The sequence below is a fragment of the Micromys minutus genome, assembly GCF_963924665.1.
Source record: "Micromys minutus genome assembly, chromosome: 22".
NCBI classification, from domain to species: Eukaryota; Metazoa; Chordata; class Mammalia; order Rodentia; family Muridae; genus Micromys; species Micromys minutus.
In genome coordinates, this window is record NC_137957.1 from 41,451,476 (window position 1) to 41,472,316 (window position 20,841).

The window sequence follows — 20,841 nt, forward strand, 5'->3', positions numbered from 1 at the left end:
CAAATACTGTGCCAAGCATGGAGAGTGGGGGTGGGGGAGACATTGTTCCCTACTCTGAAATAGCTAACACCTAAGCACATAAATCGCATGTGTAAATACTCTGTAGTTAGGCTGATTACTCCTCTATAGCTGTAACAAGACTAATGGGCCTGGAGAGATCACTCCTAGGTTAAGAGAACTTGCTGCTCTCCTGAGGATACAAATTAGGTTCCTAGCACCCATGTTCTAAGTTCAAAGGCACGTGTAACTCCAGCTCCAGGGGAGCCAGTACCTTAGATTCTGGCCTCCGTGGGCGTTTGCATACATAGCCACAGGGGCATATAGATGCTCATACATAAAAATAAGGCATTTTTTAAATGATCAAAACCAGAGAAGATCCTCCCTCAAAACATAAATAACAGTCTCAAAAACACATTAATGGCTGAGCAAATTGTGAAAGAGAAGCCAAACACCTATCAGACAAGACTGAGTGGAGGGACATATTAAGCAAGGTCATCCTGTGAATGATCTCTATCTCCTTTCTTTCCTTCTCCTTTAAATACCCTTCTCACTTTGCATACTGATTACGTAGCATCTGTAATGAATGAATCAGACTGGTAGGTATAACTCCACAAGGCAATCTACGCTTCAAGTCTTTGCCTCACAACCTTGCGTTGAATGAAACTTCTAACAGACCTAGCCCCTGGTATGCATAATCCAAGGCTGATACTAGGTTCCCATGCATTTTGTACTCTCTCCAGAAGTTTCCATCAGTATCCATCTAACCAGCCAGGATTTGTGATTTATGGCTATTAAAATGGTTATGCCGCTTGGAAGAATGTCCCCTCAAAGGGACATGTAGTAAAGGTTCAGCTGTCAGACTGGTACTATTGTGGGGTAATGGGACTTTTTAAGACTCAGGTCTTTTTTCTTTATCAGAATGTTTTATTGAATGTCATTATGGGTGTATGCTGACTTCCAGACAGACTTTTCACTAAGAACACTTTGAACAGAAGTCGGACTGCCACCGAGACAGTCACATTTCAGACATAAGCCCCCTAGAGTCTGACATTACTTACAATCCATCAACACTCACAGAGGTGGGTATCATGAGCCTAAGAGCAGAATGACCACAAGACATCTTTTTGTACTTCCCAAATAGTTTCATATTTCGGCTATGGAGGTCAGTTCTCAAAGCCCAGCTTCTTAGCAAGTAGTTTTTATGTCTGTTTATGTCAGTCTTACACCTTCCTGGGCCAATTCATCTGCAGACAGGAGGAGAAACCGTCACCAAGTCCTTCATACCATGCATCCACCTGACTCCCAGTCCTCATATGAAATCCAGCTTCTTTAATATATATGGAGTGACTCGCAGCAGGGACACGTAGATGAGGAAGTTCCAGATGGAGCAGACCACATCTTCACGCATCTTCTGCTTCATCTCCTCCGGGTCCAACTTGGGCTCGAGACCTTCGATCAGAAACATTGCGGCTCTGCCGCTAAAGCTTGCAAGAGCGGCAGACTGCTCTCCTCCAAGAAGTAGGTCTTAAAGGGAGGAAATTAGGAGTGAGGAAATCCCCTTGAGAAGAATTTTAAGATCTGAAACAAATTGGTTGAATAAAATCTCATAATCCCTTATAATGTCTTCTCTTTTGCTTAATTTTTCTCTTGTTCCCTCTAGTTCATAAAAACCTTTGTCCACTTTTTCATTAACTCAAATTTGTTAAAAGTACAAAGTTACCACCACACCTCCCTCAAAATCTCTCCTAGACATCTTTAGACCCCCCCATAGTGAGAAGACATGATGATTCACAGAGTACCTGTACCCTAACATTGTCCTCGGAGAATGAATTTCCTCTCCAACCTGCATCTCTAATTATGTTCATCACTGAGACATTGATTTTTTTCAGTAATTTATTTTTTAATTCACTTTACATCCTGATCATAATTCCTTTCCCCTTCTCTCCTAGCAATCCTACCTTTACAAATCTCTCTGAAGAAATTGGGGGAGATCTCTGAATATGGAGAGATCTCCCATGCTCATGAATCAGTAGGATTAACACAGTAAAAATGGCCATCTTACCAAAAGCAATCTACAGATTCGATGCAATTCCCATCAAAATTCCAACACAACTCTGTACAGACCTTGAAGGAGCAGTTCTTCATACAGGAAAACAAAAGACCCAGGATAGCTAAGACTATCTGTTGGGATTCTGTAAACCCCACCCCACAGTTACCCGGCAATAGCCAGGTATGTTCGTCCCCAGTTACCTGACACTATGAAAAGGGCTGCTTGCCCCCTCCTCTATCTCTTGCCCTCTTGCTCTTCCCTCACCCCATGCTCCTACTTTTCCCCTTCCCTTTTCCCTCTCTCTCCAATTTGCTCATGGCTGGCCTCTATTCCTCTATTCTTCTCTCTCTCTGCTTCTACTACCCTCTTAACTCCCCCATGACCTGAATAAACCCTATTCTGTACTGTATCATCTGTGGCTGATCCCTCAGGGGGAAGGGATTCTCAACATGGGTCCCCCAGAGGCATCTATCCCTTGCCCCCAGGCCTTGCCGCACCTCCATGGGCCATTCTCCCCCTCCCCCACTCTCTTCATCCTTTTCCTAACATTGGTGCTGAAACCCAGGACATCATCTTTTGACAACATTGGTGCCCCATGTGAGGAGATTAGATTTTCTCACAACTGGATATCTCTTTCATTTCACTATCCTGTACAATAAAAGAACTTCCAGAGGCATCACCATCCCTGACCTCAAGCTGTACTACAGAGCAATAGTAATAAAAACTGCATGGTATTGGTATAGAGACAGACAGGTGGGTCAATGCAATAGAATAGAAGAGAACTATAGATTGAGTCAGGTGATCTTAGATTTTAAATCCAACACTATTACTTGACTGAATTATCAAGCTCCTCTAGGTCTTGTGTGCTATAAGCTAATATACCCACAGCAGTGAAGACAACACCTAGTCCTCTAAGAAGCTATATTCAGTTGTTCTCTCTAGCGACACTGCTAAACAAAGCTATGTTCTCAAGCAATAATTAGTCTCATAGGATATGGTCCAAATCACATGTCACCAGTGTGTGCCACATTCCATACTTTTTAACTCTTGTTTATTCAACAAGTAATTCTATGACTACCTTACATGATTTATGCATAAAATAACAGTACAGAAGTTCAGCAGAGAAGCCAACCTATCGGACCCGAAGGAACCCACGCTCTAGGGAGATGGCAAGCACATAAACAAATTATGACACACTGTCCCAAGTGCTAAAAATAGACACGTGCATACAGAGTGCCACAGACACAGGTCAAGCAAAGCTTTCCAGAGGTGACGAAGCCAGAGGAGTCTGTCAGGGTGAATGAGCTTGACTGAGCATGCAAGAGAAAAAGATGGCTGCTCCAGGGGAGCAACACAGGGAAGCTCAGAATCCTGCTGAAGCTCGTCAAGTACAGGCATCCATCAGTCGTTCGAAGAAAGACACCACAGAGGGCTGATGGGGAAACGGAGCCGGGTATTAGAATGATCCAAGTCACAAACGGCCACAGACAATGCACCAGAAAGTTCGGACTTGACACGATGGAGAACAACTGATACGTTTATAAGAGCCACTCCTACCGAGGCCACAGAGGAAGAGGGTCTGCAGAGTGGGGCTCAAAGTGCTGACAGTGAGTGAGTGCACATGGGGAGGGGGAGAGCCAAGCGAGGCCCTCAGGTTTCTAGCTTAGACAAACGGTCCACCCTAGTCCCTAACCCCAAGGCATCAGACAAGTAGCAGAGCTTTTTTGGGAGTGGTTCTCAACCTATAGGTCCCCCCTTGGGGTCACCTATCACATGTCCTGTACACCAGACATTTACTGTGATTCCTAACAGTAGCAATATTACATTTAGGAAGAAGCAATGAAAATGATTTTATAGTTGGGGGTCATGGCAACATGAGGAACTGTATTAGGGCCACAACATTAGGAAGCTTGAGAACCACTGATTTAGCAAGAGACATTCCAAAGAACAATGGAAGAATAAGAGTCATAGTCCAGGAGACGAAATGAATGAGACAGAAATGTAGGATGGATTTTTGAGAATTACCATTTACAAAAAAATAGAAAACATTTTTTCAAAAGAAATATAATTCAATCAGATGTGGAGGGTGCAGGATTATAAACCCCAGTACTCTAGGGACTGAGGCAGGGAGGTATGACCTGCGTGGGCTACACAGTGACACATTGCTTAATAATAACAAGAGGTAATTTCTAAAAAGAAAATAAAATCTTTTAGACTCTTTCCCCTGCTGACTTCTGATTAAAAATTACTAACTAAAAACTTTAAATTATGGTCGGGGGAGCACCCTCATAGAAGCAGGGGGAAGAGGGGATGTGATAAGGGGTTTGCATGATAGGGGCAAACTGGGAAGGAGGATAACATTTGAAATGTAAATAAATAATATAACCAATAAAAATTTAAATTAGTATGTGCCATATACACATTAAATATAAAAGTAGAAAAATATCAATGCGCTCAATGAAGACTATCACTTATTGCCATGCTAAAACGCTCTACAATTATTTGTTTATTATTTTCTTAAGTGGTCAACTAGCTAATAATGTAAGGAAGTTTCTATACCTACAAAGTCAGCATGTTTCCAAAATAGTGTTTTCATGGCATATAAACAACAAAAGAAGCAGGCGACTTCATTTTCTTACGGAAACTGTTTGCTTTCCTGAGTGAGTGCACATTAATGCTGAACATCATCAGAGGACACCAGGAAAGTTCAGAGTTTCTAGAATCAACTAGAGAATGCACTGCAGACCTCACATTGAAGGACTCAAAGTCAATGTCTCACCAACATTTTAAACATCATGCATCCCTCCATTTAATAAATTATTTCCAAACCAGGTCACAGTTGACAGACACATTATCTTGGGCAGTCGGGAGAAAGTAGATGAGAAGGGAAATTTCCTTCTCTCTCCTCAAGCGTGTCCACCAACTGTCAGGCCTGGAAGATGGCCAAAACCAGTATATGAAGAAGGGGATTCGAAGACTTGAAATAGGACCAAAATGGGTTGTGGGCGAGTGTAAAATAGAGATTTCTTTCAAAATCCACACTCATGGGTAATATTTCAAATGCAGGTTAGAACAAGCTTTATGAGCCAAAAAGGGGGAGCTCTCTGGATCTCCATGGATACACTGTTCCATTTTGTAGGCTGTGACCATTTACCCAGGGGACAGGTCCTTGCACTCTTACAAATTCAACTATGTGGATGTCTGGGCACTACTCAAGCCACATGAAGTGTTAAACTGCCTCCCCCTTATTCACACAGCATGTTTGGTGTTCCTTTCCATGGGGAAAAGCTGACACGGCCGCACCGTGCGGAGTGCGAACAACTAGAGTATTCAAGACAGTCATTAGAGAGAGAGGAGTTAGGGAAACTGGAAAGCTAACTCTTACACAAAGGAAACGTAAGTATCTCGGACTCTGTGTGTGAAATCTATACAAACTTATACATTCAGATTGATACCCTGTGTTCAGCTTGGGACTCTCAGTCAAAGAATCCAAAACAAGTTTCCAAATGGGATGACCATTTATCCACAACACTAATATAATGAATTGAACCATCTAGATAACATGTTCACAGCCAATGACTAGAAAGAGCAGAAAAGGTAGACACTGATGGCTTCTACCTATTGGAACCTCTTGGCAATCTTGGCAATTGTAGCGTTGCTATGATACCATTCTCCCCCAGGAGAGCATGCCCAGAGTGTGATGCTGCATCCTGACTTAAAAAAAAGAAAATGTATGTGCATGGTACATGGGTATTTTGCCTGCATACATGTCTGTATACCATATGTGTGCTTGGTGCCTGTGGGAAGGTTCAGAAGCCCCTGAGTTGGAGTTATGGACAGCTTTGAGCATTTGTGGGGGTGCTGGGCATTATTAAGCCCAAGTCCTCTGGAGAGCAACCAGTACTCTTAACCACTGAACCATCTTGTCAGCCTCTATATTCTGGTTCTTTTTTTTTAATTTATTTATTTTATGTATATGAGTACCTTGTCACTCTCTTCAGACACACCAGAAGAGAGTATTGGATCCCATTATACATGGTTGTGAGCCACCATGTAGGTTCTGAGAATTGAACTCAGAAACTCTGGAAGAGCAGTCAGTGCTCTTAACAACTGAGCCATCTCTTCAGCCCTATAATGGTTCTTTACAAAACAAAAGTATAAAAGAGTTAAGCAGAGGTGTAAAGTGGAGGAAGGTATCTTGTTTTATATGTGTGTGTGTGTGTGTGTGTGTGTGTGTGTATACACATATATACATATATATACATATATACATTATACACACACACACCAATAGAAAATACACACCAATAGGAGAAAATACACACACACACCAATAGGAGAAAATGCTATCAGTTTGAGGGGGGCATGGAATAAGTTAGAGGGAGAGAGTGTCTTGAGAAGGGAAAGGAAGAGGAAAAGAAAAAAAGTAATTTAATTATATTTTAATTACAATGTATTTTTTTAGAAATCCATCAGACATCGATCCCTTCCTTCCTCCAGAGAAATGGTAATAATGTGGATTAGACTGCTGAGCAAATATAACTATGCATCAATCCCCAAGTTCAAAAGAATCTGGATAAATTTTGAAGGGTACCAGGGAAAAGATAATATACATAGTCTACACAACTCCATTCTAATAAATGAAGTTTCACCAGCTACAAAGTTTAAGGACCGCTTCTGAGATGGCTAATTTAGTATTTACCATGTAAAGGTAAATACCTGAGTTCAATCCCAGCCCCACATAAAACATCAGGCTCAGCATCAGGTACACATCTATAAGCCCAGTGATGAGAAAATAACATGCATTCCTGTTGCCATCTGTGCCCTGGAGCCGAGGCTGTCCTGCAGCCCTCCATACCCTACAGGTGAGACCCCACTTTCCCTCCAACAACTGTCCAAAGAGAGACCCGCCAGAGAACACAGGGCACAGGAACCACAGCGGAGCCTTGGACAGGACTCATCCGGTCTCCATCTGCACCCAGAGTTAAGGCTGTCTCACAGTCCTCCTTACCCAAATCCCACCCAGAGAAAGCTGGTCTCCCAGGAGTGCTCTCAGTCCTAAGACCACAGGCTCACAGGAGGGACAAGCTCCAGTCAGCGACAGCAAGACCAACTAACACCAGAGATAACCAGATGGTGAGAGGCAAGTGCAAGAATATAAGCAACTGAAACCAAGGCTACTTGGCATCATCAGAACCCAATTCTCCCACCACAGCAAGTATGGGATGCCCCAACACACCAGAAAAACAAGATTTTGATTTAAAATCACATCTCATGAAGATGATAGTGGATTTTTAAAGAGGACATAAACAACTCCCTTAAAGAAATACAGGAGATCACAGGTAAACAAGTAGAAGCCCTTAAAGAATTATGGGAAATAACAGCCAAACAGTTGAAGAAATTGAACAAAACTATTCAGGATGTAAAAATGAAAATAGAAACAAAGAAAAAACACTCTGGAGATACAAAACCTAGGAAAGAGGTCAAGAGTCATAGACACAAGCATCACCAACAGAATACAAGAGTTAGAATCTCAGGGCAGAAAATACCATAGAAAACATTGACACAATAGTCAAAGAAAATGCAAACTGCAAGAGGCCCCTAACCCAAAACATCCATGAAATCCAGGAAAAAATGAAAAGTCTAAAACTAAGGATAATAGGTATAGAAGAGAACTAAGATTCCCAACTTAAAGTGCCAGTAAATATCTTCAACAAAATTATAGAAGAAAACTTCCCTAAATACAGAGATGCCCATGAACACACAAGAACCCTACAGAACTCAAAATAGACTAGAGCAGAAAAGAAATTCCTCCTGACACATAATAGTTAAAACACCAAATGTACAAAACAAAGAAAGAATATTAAAATCAATAGGGAAAAGGGTCAAGTAACATATAAAGTCAAACCTATCAGAATTACACTAGACTTCTCAACAGAGACTATGAAAGCTAGAAGATACGGGGGAGATGTCATTCACATCCTAAGAGAACACAAATGCCAGTCCAGGCTACTATAGTCAACATAACTCTGTTACCCATAGATGGAGAAATCAAGATATTCTATGACAAAACCAAATTTACACAGTATCTATCCACAAATCCAGCCCTGCAAAGGATAATAGATGGCAAACTTCAACACCAGAAGGGAAACTACACCCTGAAAAAAAGCAAAGCATAGAAAGAAAAGCAGAGAACCAAATAACCCTATTTAAAAATGGGGTACAGAGCTAAACAAAGAATTCTCAACTGAGGAATACTGAATGGCCAAGAAGCACCTAAATAAATGTTCAACATCCCTAGTCATCATGGAAATGCAAATCAAAACAACCCTGCGATTCTACTTCACATCAGTCAGAATGTCTAAGATCAAAAACTCAGGTGACAGCAGATGCTAGTGAGCATGTGGAGAAAGAGGAACACTTCTCCATTGTTGGTGGAATTTCAAGGGGTACAACCACTCTGGAAATCAGTCTGCAGGTTTTTTTTAAAAATTGTACATAGTGCTACCTGAGGTCCCAGATATACCCATTCCTGGGCATATACCCAAAAGATGTTTCAACATATAACAAGGACACATGCTCTACCATGTTCATAGCAGCCTTATTTATTATAGTCAGAAATTAGAAATAACCTAGATATCCTTCAACAAAGGAATGGATACCAAAAATGTGGTACATTTACACAATGGAGTACTACTCAGCTATTAAAAACAATGACTTCATGAAATTCTTAGGCAAATGTATGGAACTAGAAAATATCCTGAGTGATGTAACCCAGTCACAAAAAAATGCATATAGTATGCATTCACTAATAAGTGATACTAGCCCAAAAGCTCAGAATACTCAAGATACAGTTTACAGATCATATGAAGTTCAAGAAAAAGGAAGATCAAAATTTGGATGCTTAAGTCCTTCTTAGAAAATACTCCATGGAGGAAATACAGGAACAGAGACAGAAGAAAAGACCATCCAGAGACTGCCCACTTGGGGATCTATCCCATATGCAGCCACCAAACCCAGTCACTATTGCTGATGCCAAGAAGTGCTTGCTGACAGGAATCTGATGTGGATGTCTCCTGAGAGGCTCTGCTAGAGGCTTACTGATACAGATTAAGATGCTTGCAGCTAACCATAAGACATGGCACAGGGACCCCAATGGGGGAGTTAGAAAAAGAACTGAAGCTAAAGGGGTTTGCAACCGCATAGGAAGAACAACAATATCAACCAACCAGACCCCCCAGAGCTCCCAGGAAATAAACCCCCAATCAAAGAGCACACATGGCTCCAGCCACATACATAGCAGAAGATGGCCTTGTCTGGCATCAATAGGAGGAGAAGCCCTTGGTCCTGTGAAGGCTCATTTCCCCAGTATAGGGGAATGCCAGGCTGTTGAGGTAGAAGTGGGTGGGTGGGAGGAGGATCATCGTCATAGAAGCAGGGGGACGGGGGATGAAAAAAGGGGGGATGGGGAAAGGAGATAACATTTGAAGTGTAAATATATAAACTATCCAATAAAAAAAATGTGAAAAGAAAAGTAACGGTGATGCCTTTTAACAATATTTAGAAGTAAATTAGTGATGTCTCGGTAGAAGTAATTTGTCATCTCACAAGGCTTACAAGGCATGGGGAAACGGGGAAAGTAGAAGGTATTCTTTCAGCACACAGGAATGAAGGGATCAGGATAGCGTCTTTTAATAATGTAACCTCTGCAGTCATGTGGTTGGCAGTTAGAACCATAGAGAGCAAATAGTGTACAGACGTATCCAGAACAGCAACCGTAAGACATAGTCTAAATGTTTAAAGAATAAAACTTTGAAACCACATTGAACACACTTTCTCCAGGGACACGTTTACCAGCACAGTCTGAGGCTTTTTAGAGAAGCCATAATAAAATAAAGGGTTTCCTAGTGCTTTCGTGGTATTTTACTAAAGTAAGAAGACGTTGGCCTCCCCATGGTTTTTTAAGAAGAATCATGATAGGTCTACAATCAAGTTGCAAGTATTAAATAAAATGAAACTGATGACAGTAGTACCACATAACTCTGATGTTTATTTATTAGGGTAGAGTTTATTTGGCCTGGACCACCCCCATCTTGCCACTGCCACTACAATTGTGACATTTGCAAGCTTTGCTTTGCTTAGCCCTGGCTTCATCATGTTTTAAAGACAGAATCAAGTATTAAGTATAAAAAGCTCCTTGAAAGCATTTCCTAGAGCACCCGCATCCTCCGAGGGCAAGTGGAGATCCTTACAGAGGCTTCAGAACCTGTTCCGCGTGGCTGCTGCTGCTGCTCCGGAATCCTTCTAATTTCCCCCTGCAAACCTTGGCTGCACTGTGCTCCGAGTTAGCTGCCTGGCACTGTTCCCTGCCGAGCCCCAATGCACTGTCAGGTATCTGTCCCTATGGACCTGCAAGTCTTTCCACCACGACAGCCACTCTTTGAAGTTTTGTTTAAGTCATTATGCAATCGTGTGTATCTTAATCAGCATTTTTTTCTTGCAACCGCCGTCTTCTCTCCCTGTATCCCCCTGTACTATCTTAGTCAATGAAGAAACAGTTCATCAGAAAACAGCTCATTTCAGATAGGAAAATGCAGTTGAAAACAAAAATAAAGTTGAACATTATATATATAAACAAAGGAGAGAAAATATCAGGAAAGAATAGGGACCATCTTGTCTTTGGGTTCCTACACATTACCTTGTCGGTCAGAGAGATCACATTCTGAATGCAAGCCTGTTTCATTCCCTTCCTCAAGTCTCCACTCTGCTTGTTTCCCCAAACCCAGAGCAGGCGGGCGGCAACTAGTAACACTATCTGCTGTTTATTTATTTATTCTTAGATTTGGCACAGAGAGCAGAGTAGTCTTTCAAGCTGCGGGATATAAGTAATAAATCACAACTGCAGTGCTCAACCAATGCTTTCCCCCCCACTTTTTGCAAACAATGGTGTTATTTTCTTTTTTCAGATACACCAAATGTTTACTAAAGAGCTGCCTGGAAGTTCCTTTGCATAGATTTGTTTCTAAGAATTATGGAGTCTTGGAAATAATTTAAAGTTTGAGAAATCCCTGCATGAATTACTTACTGCCCTGGCTCGTTTGGAGCAATAATCATTTTTTTGGAAGGCTTGTGCAGAGTTACCACTTTAAGAACACATCTGATCGATTTCCTGACATAATATTAGTGTGACATTTTAAAAGTCAGAGCGGGAAGATCGTATAACAGGAACCGACTCGCTGAAATCATCTTATCGTATTCCGCAAACTCAACCTCCTTGTAAATGACAGCACAATCTCAAAGCTTTCATGAGTCTCTTTTGGCATTATCATCAACTTACTGAACATCTTAAGCATGCGTTTCACTGACAATTATGACAGAAACCTTCAGCTAAACATATGTACACATATATACACTCTCAATCTGTAGGCTACTTCATGCCCATAATAATATATATTTTAAAAGTTTAAAAAAAAAAAAAAAAAAAGCAAAGCGCTGGCTAGCTTAAATGATCCTTCTCTGTCTTCCAAAATGTAAAAAGTAGAGAAGATACACAGCATTCAAAGTTTGGTTACAATCTCCATATGACCCAAATCTTAACTGTCTAGATTCTGATGTAATCCGTCCATGTCATTATGATTATCATACATAAGAACATCACTCCACTTTCTTTACTACCTCTTCCTCCTTTTTATTCTTTCTCTACATCTCTTTTTTCAGAATCCATTTAGTCCCTGACATGATTAATAAGTAGAGAAATGTTAGCATTCCCAACAGAAACAAAATACAAAGCTGCAACGGCCTACCATCCCATGCAGTAGCCCAAACCAGGATTTGTAAATATATATATATATATATATATATATATATATATATATATATATATATACCAGAGACAGCCCAGTGTGGAGTAACAGAGCTGAAGTAAGAAAGCATCCCCTGTGGAGGGCTGGACTGAAAGAAGAGCACCCCTCAGACAAAGATGAGGTTGACAGAAGGGACCATCCTGGTATAGGTGCTAGAGGTCAGGCAGTATAAAGAGAGCAGCCACACGCAAAGGTGAAGTCTGAGCCCATGCAGGTTGAAACGGGTGTTCCCCTATAACTGTGGATCAGCATAGAAAGTTGGAGCCTGAGACACACGAAAAGTTTATCTATGGAGAGGAGCAGCCTAACATGGGGAGTCAACTCCCAAAGGGGGTAAGAGTCCATTACAGAAGGAAAGGAGATAGTAGTGGAGAAGAATGCCTAGACAAGAGGAGCTTTATCACATAAGTCACTGTGATAATTTGTATATGCCCGGCCCAAAGGAGAGGCACTATTAGAAAGTATGGCCCTGTTGGAGTAAGTGTGGTCTAGTTGGAGTAGGTGTGTCACTGTGGGTGTGGGCTAGAAGACCTTCATCCTAGCTGCCTGGAAGTGAGTCTTCCACTAGCAGCCTTCAAATGAAGACATACAACTCTCAGCTCCTCCTGCACCATGCCTGCCTGGATGTTGCCATGCTTCTGCCTTGATGATAATGGACTGAACCTCTGAACCTGTAAGCCAGCCCCGATTAAATGCTATCCTTAGAAGAGCTGCCTTGGTCATGGTGTCTGTTCACAGCAGTAAAACCCGAACTAAAACATGCATATACAAAGAAAACAAAACCCTAGAAAGATAAGGGAAGTTATCAATGCAAGAAGGGGAAACCTAGAATTACGTTTGTTTGTGGAATAGGGCTAGAACTAATAGTCCACATTAAAAACACGTGGGTCTGTGGAGATGGCTCAGTAGTTAAGTCACTTCCACCCAAGGGAAAGATAAGAGTTTGTATCCCCCGAACCCACATAAATGCAAGGTGGGTATTAAGGCTTTCTTATAATCCTGTCTCAGAAGGTGGAGACAGGGGATCACAGAATCAAGCTGGCTGGTGATCAGAGAGCTCTGGGTTCGATTAACAGACCCTGCTTCAAAAGAACAAGGTGGAGAGCAATGGAGGCAGAGTGCCAACATGAATCTCCACACACACACACACACACACACACACACACACACACACACACACACACAAACTAGCATGCACACATGTACCATTCTTGTGTGAACGCCCATGTGCACATACTCACACCACACACAAACACATGAAAAAAAGGAAAACACCTTCAAGGTTTTTAGTAACTACAGACAGATATGTACACTTCTGTGTGTAGATAAATACGCAGAGTTTTTCACTCCTACCGGAGAGCAATGAGAAGAGGTTGGTAAATGTTCAAGACATTGCTAAAGTCATGAATATACCCAGTACCAAAATTCGAGCTCTACTTAACACCTTCCAACAAAAGGTACTGTATCTCTGGAAGAAAGGATCGATTCCAGGACTAAAGAGTTCATTGTCGTTTTAGAATGGCCAAAGCGAGGACATGTGCTGAGAATGGTTCCACGGCATCTTAAAAGGGCTGTTACTGACTCTAAAACAATCACTGCATCAAAATAATGACATTTAACCTCACAGCAATGGCTGTGGTGCACCACGATAAATCCATGTGTTCCAGTGAATACAGTTTTTAAAAGTTTGATAAAGCAAGAAGTATTTATTATCTACATAGTTGAAAAGCACAACCTCACATAAACGAGTTTGACAGCCTCCATCATTAACAAGTGACTAAGAGTCATCATCAATGGGGTCAAATTCCCCCAACAGCAAGCAATGAAGGGAGCACAGCACCCCTGAAGGACTTGCTGTCAAGATTCAGGGCTTTGTTCCAATCATAAGAAACCATTAAATCAACCCCAAACCGATGAAACTGCATTAAAATAAGTGTTTCTTAGTCTCTTTTTAAAAATGTCAAAATGGATTAGTCTAAGCATACACCTGAGACTAAGACTGAGGACCTGACATAGATCCCTGAGTAAACAATCAACTCCTGCAACTCTGACCTACACTCTCACACACACACTCTCACACACACTCTCACACACACACACTCTCACACACACACACTCTCACACACACACACTCTCACACACACACACACTCTCACACACACACTCACTCACACACACACACTCACTCTCTCACACACACTCTCTCACACACTCTCTCACACACACTCTCTCACACACACTCTCTCACACACACTCTCACACACTCTCTCACACACACTCTCTCTCACACACTCTCTCACACACACTCTCTCACACATACTCTCTCACACACACTCTCTCACACACACTCTCTCACACACACATACTCTCTCTCACACACACACCTGGTACAATGCAAAAATCCTAGTTTCCCACTCAAGTATGTGATCTTTATCATTAGATTAATAATTATGAATGCTTGATGACTTATTCATACAGTCATGGATGTACATCAATAAAAGTATTTCCCATTCCTATGTGCCAGGCACTCCACTGTTTGATCCAAGTTCCTTCTCAACTCTTCTCCTTATCCACTGAAGGTGTATTCCAAAACAGAAAGCTTAGATGGTACCATATGTGCCTGTGGTAAAACCTAACTTATAAATGTATCAGTTTAAAAAAAAACTGATTAAGTAAAATAATAGACATTATAAAAGTTACTTAAAATTGATGAACTAATTGTTCCAGACCAAAGCAGGCCACAAATACCTGAATTAGTCCTGTAACTCAGTAAGATACATTTTCATCCTGTCCTACAAATACAGAGGCCAAAGCACAAAGATGTTAACGAGGCCTACCCATTGAGAGAGAGCTTACACTGAACATCAGAACAAGATTCCTTCCATGCCCCGCTCCTAACCTCTGCTTTCTCATGAGTGAATACATGAATGTTACAGTATGAAACTTCAAATGTCCCCATAGGCAAATGTTTTGAACACATTCACCAAAGCTAGGGGCTCTGTTTTGGTAGGCTGTGGAATGTTTAGGTGAGGCCCAGCTGATAGAAACAGGTTACCAGGGGCCTACATTTTTTATTGGTTATTTTATTTATTTACATTTCAAATGTTATACCCCCCTTCCCAGTTTCTACTCACAAGCCCCTATCCCCCTCTCCCTCCCCCTGCCACCTCAACACACTGGCATTCCCCTACACTGAGGCATCGAGCTTTCACAGAACCAAGGGCTTCTCCCTCCTACTGATAAGGCAACCCTCTGCCACACAAGTGGCTGGAGCCATGGATCCACTCATGTGTACTCTTTGGTTGGCAGTTCAGTCCCTGGGAGCTCTGGGGAGTCTTTGCGATTGATATTGTTGTTTTTCCTATGGGGTTGCAAACCCCTTCAGCTTCTACACTCCTTGCCCTAACTTCTCCACTGGGGATCCCATGATCAGTCCAATGTTTGGCTGTGTACATTCACACCTGTATTGGTCTTACGTAAAAGCAATTAATGGTTGCCAAGGAGAGAGAAGGAGTATTTCCTTTTAATGGTATAGACACTGGCAAATTGCCTTTGCTTCTATAAGAAACCCTCATTAAACTTCATTGGTGCACACACACACACACTCACACACACACACACACACACACACACACACACACACAAACACACACACATGCACCTTAATACAAAAAGTAGAATTTTAATAGGACAACTGTACTATTTTAAAATAAAATGGTTCACAAGAAAATTTGAAACATCTTTAACTTTCATTTTACTGTTTGTGTCAAGAAAAAAGTTAAAGCTAATTATTGCTATTGCTGTGAAACTGTCAACAAAGAAAAGCAAAACTGGGAACTATGTAGAATGGAGATGAGGCCTGTATAATATTACAGGAAAGCACTATTTATACACTAAAGTATATAGCTATTTTTATTCTTTAACCCAGGATGGCATTGATCCTTATGTAACTAAGAAGCAAAACAGCAATGAGAGGACGACCTTTGGGGTCAAAAATGCCCGGATCTGAATCTCAGATCTGCTACTTACTATCTATAACTTTGGGCAAATTATGCAACTTTCCTGAGTTTTCATCCCAGGAAAGATGATGGTTAGCAACAACCTTGTGCAATTGTTGCGAGACTCAGCTATATAGCACATAATACAGTGTACCAGGGACACACAATAGGAGTGATTCCACTTCTGGATGTGAATTCTAAAGATGCAGTTGATAGAAACAATGGCTTGTGAAGAGATTCATAGAATCACTTATGAAAAGCAAGTAAGATAAAACTCACCCAGCAAGCTATAGAAATGGTTAGAGAATAGTATACACAGCAGATCACAGGTTCCCAACTTAACTGCACATACGTAATCATCTGAAGAAAATCTGTTAAATGCATATTTCCAGGTTTTTATACCTAAAAATTCTATGGATCTGGGGTAAGATCAGGAAATGCATACTTAACAATCATGTGATTTTGGGGTACAATAAGTCTCTGAAGACTCTATATTAGACAGCAATAAAAATAATGGCCACAGCTCTAGTGGAAGTTCCTCACTCCGAGGCCATACAAAGGGTCAGAAACACAGATCACACCCATAGCCAGAACCCCTGCTCCATTAGAGGATCCCCTGCTAGACCAGAACATGCCCTGACTCAGAACTTTAGCTCCTTATTCAGGTAGAGACTCTGTACTCAACCACCAACTACCAAGACCAGAAACCAATAAAGAAACAAACCAAAATCAAAATGCTCATCCAACAAAAACAAACACAGAATCACACATAGACCTACAGTCACCCAAACCGTACGTCACTGCCAAAATACAGTCATCCTACTACAGTAAGTCCTGACAATATTCCAATGTGGTACCCAACAAGTCTTAAAACCAACATTACGAAGATGATAAGAGGTCCCCTCAAAAAGAAAAAGAAAACACCAAAGAAATGAAATAAAAAAATTAGAGGGAATGAATTGATTCCTTCAAGAAAACCAAGAAAGAAAACAAGCACCTGAAGGAAACTGATAAAACTGATCAACACCTGAACATGGAAGTACAACCAAGAAAGAAAACAAAGGGAGGAAATTCCGGAAACAGAAAATCCTTGTAAATGAACAAGAGCTACAGATACAAACATTACCAAGAGAATATAGATGGAAGACAGAATCTCAGATATGGAAGAAACAATAGATGGCATAAATATATTCTTCAGGAAAAAAATGTTGTATCTAAAAATATCTAGACACAAAATGTCCAAAAATTTGGGGCACTATGAAAAGACCAAACCTAAGAATAATAGGAATAGAGGAAAGAGAAGAACATCGGGTCAAAATCCCAGAAAATATTTTTAACAAAGTAAGAAAAATTTCCTAACCTAAAAAAAGAACATGCCTATAAAGGTAAAAGAAGCTTATATGACACCAAATAGATTAGACTAGAAAATCCCATCACCACATAATTTTTAAAACACTAAACAGAAAAAAAGAATGAATATTAAAAGCTGTAATGGGAAAAGGTCAACTAACATATAAAGACAGACCTATTAGAATTATACCTGACTTCTCAATAAAGATGCCTGACTTCTCAATAAAGATGCCATTCCCAAAGCTGGAAGAGCCTGGACTGATGTTCTACAAACTCTAGGGAACCACAAAGGCAGGACCAGAATGCTATGCCCAGAATGCTATGCCCTGCTGCCTAACTTAGGGTTTCTATTCCTGCACAAAACATCATAACCAAGAAGCAAGTTGGGGAGGAAAGGGTTTATTCAGCTTACACTTCCACATTGCTGTTCATCACCAAAGGAAGTCAGGACTGGAACCCAAGCAGGTCAGGAAGCAGGAGCTGATGCAGAGGCCATGGAGAGATGTTACTAACTGGCTTGCTTCCCCTGGCTCGCTCAACCTGTTTTCTTATAGAACCCAGGTCTACCAGACCAGGGATGGCACCACCCACAATGGGCTGGGCCCTCCCCACTTAATTACTAGTTGAGATCCTTACAGCTGGATCTCATAAAGGCATTTCCTCAACTGGGGTTCATTTCTCTGATAACTCCAGCTTGTGTCAAGTTGACACAAAACCAGCCAGCACATCAGCAAAGCTTTTAATCATCATAGATGGAGAAAACATGATATATCATGATAAAATCAAATGTAAACAATATCTATTCACAAACTACTGAAGGTATTAGAAGAAAAAAAAACTTTAACTCAAGAATGTTAGCTAACCCATGAAAACAAATAATCTCACATCAGAAAAACCAAAAGAAGGGAAAGACACACACACACACTACCAACAACAAACAAAACAACAGGAATTAAAACTCATTGGTCTTTGATATCTTTCAATATCATTGGACTCAACTTCCTAATATAAAGACTAACACTAATAGAATGGATGAGGAAACAGAATCCATCCTACTGCTGAATAATTAAAAAAAAAAAAAAACTTCAACATCAAAGATAGACATTATCTCAAAGTAAAGGGCTAGAAAAAGATTTTCCAAGAAAATGGGCCTAAGAAGCAAGCTGGTGTAGCCATTCTAATACCTAACAAAATAGAGTTCAAACAAAAATTAATCAAAAGAGACAGGGAAGGTCATAGTCATAAAAGGAAAAATCCACCAAGATGATCTTTCAGTTCTCAACATCTATGCCTCAAACGCAAGGGCAAACCAGGTTTGTAAAGGAAACATTACTAAAGTCTAAATTACACGTTGACCCTCATACATTGATAGTTGGAGACTTCAATACCCTGCTCTCACCAATAGACACGTCATCCAGACAAAAACTCTACAGATAAATATTGGAGCTAACATACATTATGGACCAAATGGACTTAACAGAACATTTCACCCAAACACAAAATAAGACATTTTCTTCACTGCACCTCACAGAAATGTCTCCAAAATTGACCATATTGTCAGTCACAAAGTCTGAGCAGATATAATAAAATTAAAACAACCCTTTACATCCTATCAGACTACCATGGGTCAAGGCTGAATTTCAACAACAGTAAACCCTATACACTCATGAAAACTGAGCAACTCTACTGAATGAAAACTTGGTCAAAACACAAATAAAGATATTAAAGTCTTTCTAGATTTCAATGAAAATGAGTACGCAACATACCCAAACTTATGGGACACAATGAAAGTAGTGTGAAGAGGAAAATTCATAGCACTAAGTGCCTACATAAATGAAGAGATCTCATACAAGCAAATTAACAGCACACCTGAAAGCTCTAGAACTAAAGGAAGCAAACACACCCAAAAGGGGTAGATGGCAGAAAATAATCAAACTGAAAGCTAAAATCAATAAAATAAAAACAAAGAACAATACAAAGAATCAATGAAACAAAGAGTTCTTTGAGATAATCAACAAGATAGACAAACTCTAATCCAAGCTAACTAAAATACAGAATACTCAAATAAACAGAATTGGAAATAAAAAAGGAGACACACCAACTAAAGAGTATGTATGGAGGGATTCATGGCTCCAGATAGATACATGTGTAGCCTTGTCTGATTATCAATGGAAAGTGAAGCCTTTGGTCCTGTGAAAGCTTGATACCCCAGGGTAGGGGGAAGCTAGAGCAGAGAGACACTTTTAGAGAGTGAGTGGAGGAACACCCTCTTAGAGGCAAAGGGGAGGGGAAACAAGGGGGATGGGATTGGGAGGGGGAGTTGTGGAGGGGTAACTGGGAAGGAAAATTTGAAAATGTAAATGAATAAAATGATTATTTTAAAAAGTCTCCCAGTCAAACAAACAAACAAACAAAAAAGCCCAGGGTCAAGTGGTTTTAGCAATTTAGTCAGAAGGTTCTACCAGACCTTCAAAGAACTAACACCAATACTCCTCAAATTACTTCATAAAATAGAAATAGAAGAATATTACCAAATTCCTTTTATGAGACTACAGTCACTCTGTACCGAAACCACAAAAAGACTCAAGAAAGAATTTCAGATTAATTTTACTTATGAACAATGATGCGAAGATATCAATAAATACTCAAAAACTGAATCCAAGAATACATCAAAAACATCATCCACAGTAATCAAGTAGGCTTCATCCCAGAGATACAGGGATGGTTCAACATATGAAAAATCAGTTAATATAATCTACCATATAAACAAACTAAAAGAAAAAAGCCATATGATCATCTTATTAGATGCTAAAAAGGCCTCTGACAAAATCCAATACCCCTTTATAATAAGTCTTGGAGAGATCAAGGCTACAAGGAACATTCCTAAACATTATAAAGGCAATTTATAGGAAGCTATAGCCAACATCAAATTTAACAGAAAAACTCAAAAGCAATTCCACTAAATTCAGGAAAAAGACAGGGTTGTCCACTTTCTTGGCATCTATTCAATATAGAACTTGATTTTCTATCAGGAGCAATAAAACAAGTGGAGGAGATCAAGGGGATACAGATTGGAAAGAAAGACATCAAAGGATTGCTATTTGTGGATGGTATGAGAGTAAACACAAGCAACCCCAAAAACTCTTAGCAGGGAACTCAGGGATCAGAGTTGAGGAGTACTGGGGACATTTGGGGAGCAATATGGAAACTTGATGCAGTAGAAATGGCTTGAAATTGTCAATAGTGATGCTAGTGAAGACTCCTAGCAATGGGGAATATAGAGCCTAAACTGGCCCTCTTCTATAACCAGACAAGGCTCCCAGCAGTGGATGTGGGACACCAACCCAGCCACAAAACCTTCAACCTACAATCCTTCCTGCCTCCAAAATGTTCTGGGGTAATGGTGGCCCACAACTTGTAGGAATGGCCAACCAAGGACTGGTCCAACTTTAGAGCCATACCTCTGATGGGAGCAGATCAGAGACCCAAACATTAGGTAGAGCCAGGAGATGTCTGCCAAAGATGGCAGAGGAGGGAAGTTTCAGGAGCCAGAGTCAAGGACACTACAAAAACAGACCAG

The 20,841-nt window shown here is 40.6% G+C and overlaps 2 protein-coding genes across 5 annotated transcripts in view; both read right to left on the reverse strand.

The window, feature by feature from the left end:
• The window catches only part of ANKS1B (ankyrin repeat and sterile alpha motif domain containing 1B), a gene marked incomplete at both ends in the record, with an annotated part of 1,047,539 nt that overhangs the window by 1,012,170 nt on the left and 14,528 nt on the right, over positions 1-20,841 (reverse strand). The window lies entirely within an intron of this gene.
• On the reverse strand, positions 955-10,835 carry LOC308435199 (mitochondrial import receptor subunit TOM5 homolog). Of its 2 annotated transcripts, none has more exons than XM_080935878.1 (2): positions 10,749-10,835; positions 955-1,524 (listed from the first exon to the last, which is right to left on the reverse strand). In XM_080935878.1, exon 2 carries the CDS (start codon positions 1,463-1,465, stop codon positions 1,310-1,312), a length of 156 nt encoding a protein of 51 aa, XP_080792004.1. In that variant the 5' UTR covers positions 1,466-1,524; positions 10,749-10,835; the 3' UTR covers positions 955-1,309. The 2 variants fall into 2 exon arrangements, with proteins under 2 accessions (XP_080792004.1, XP_080792005.1); XM_080935879.1 differs by having other exon boundaries at positions 1,059-1,578; positions 10,749-10,824.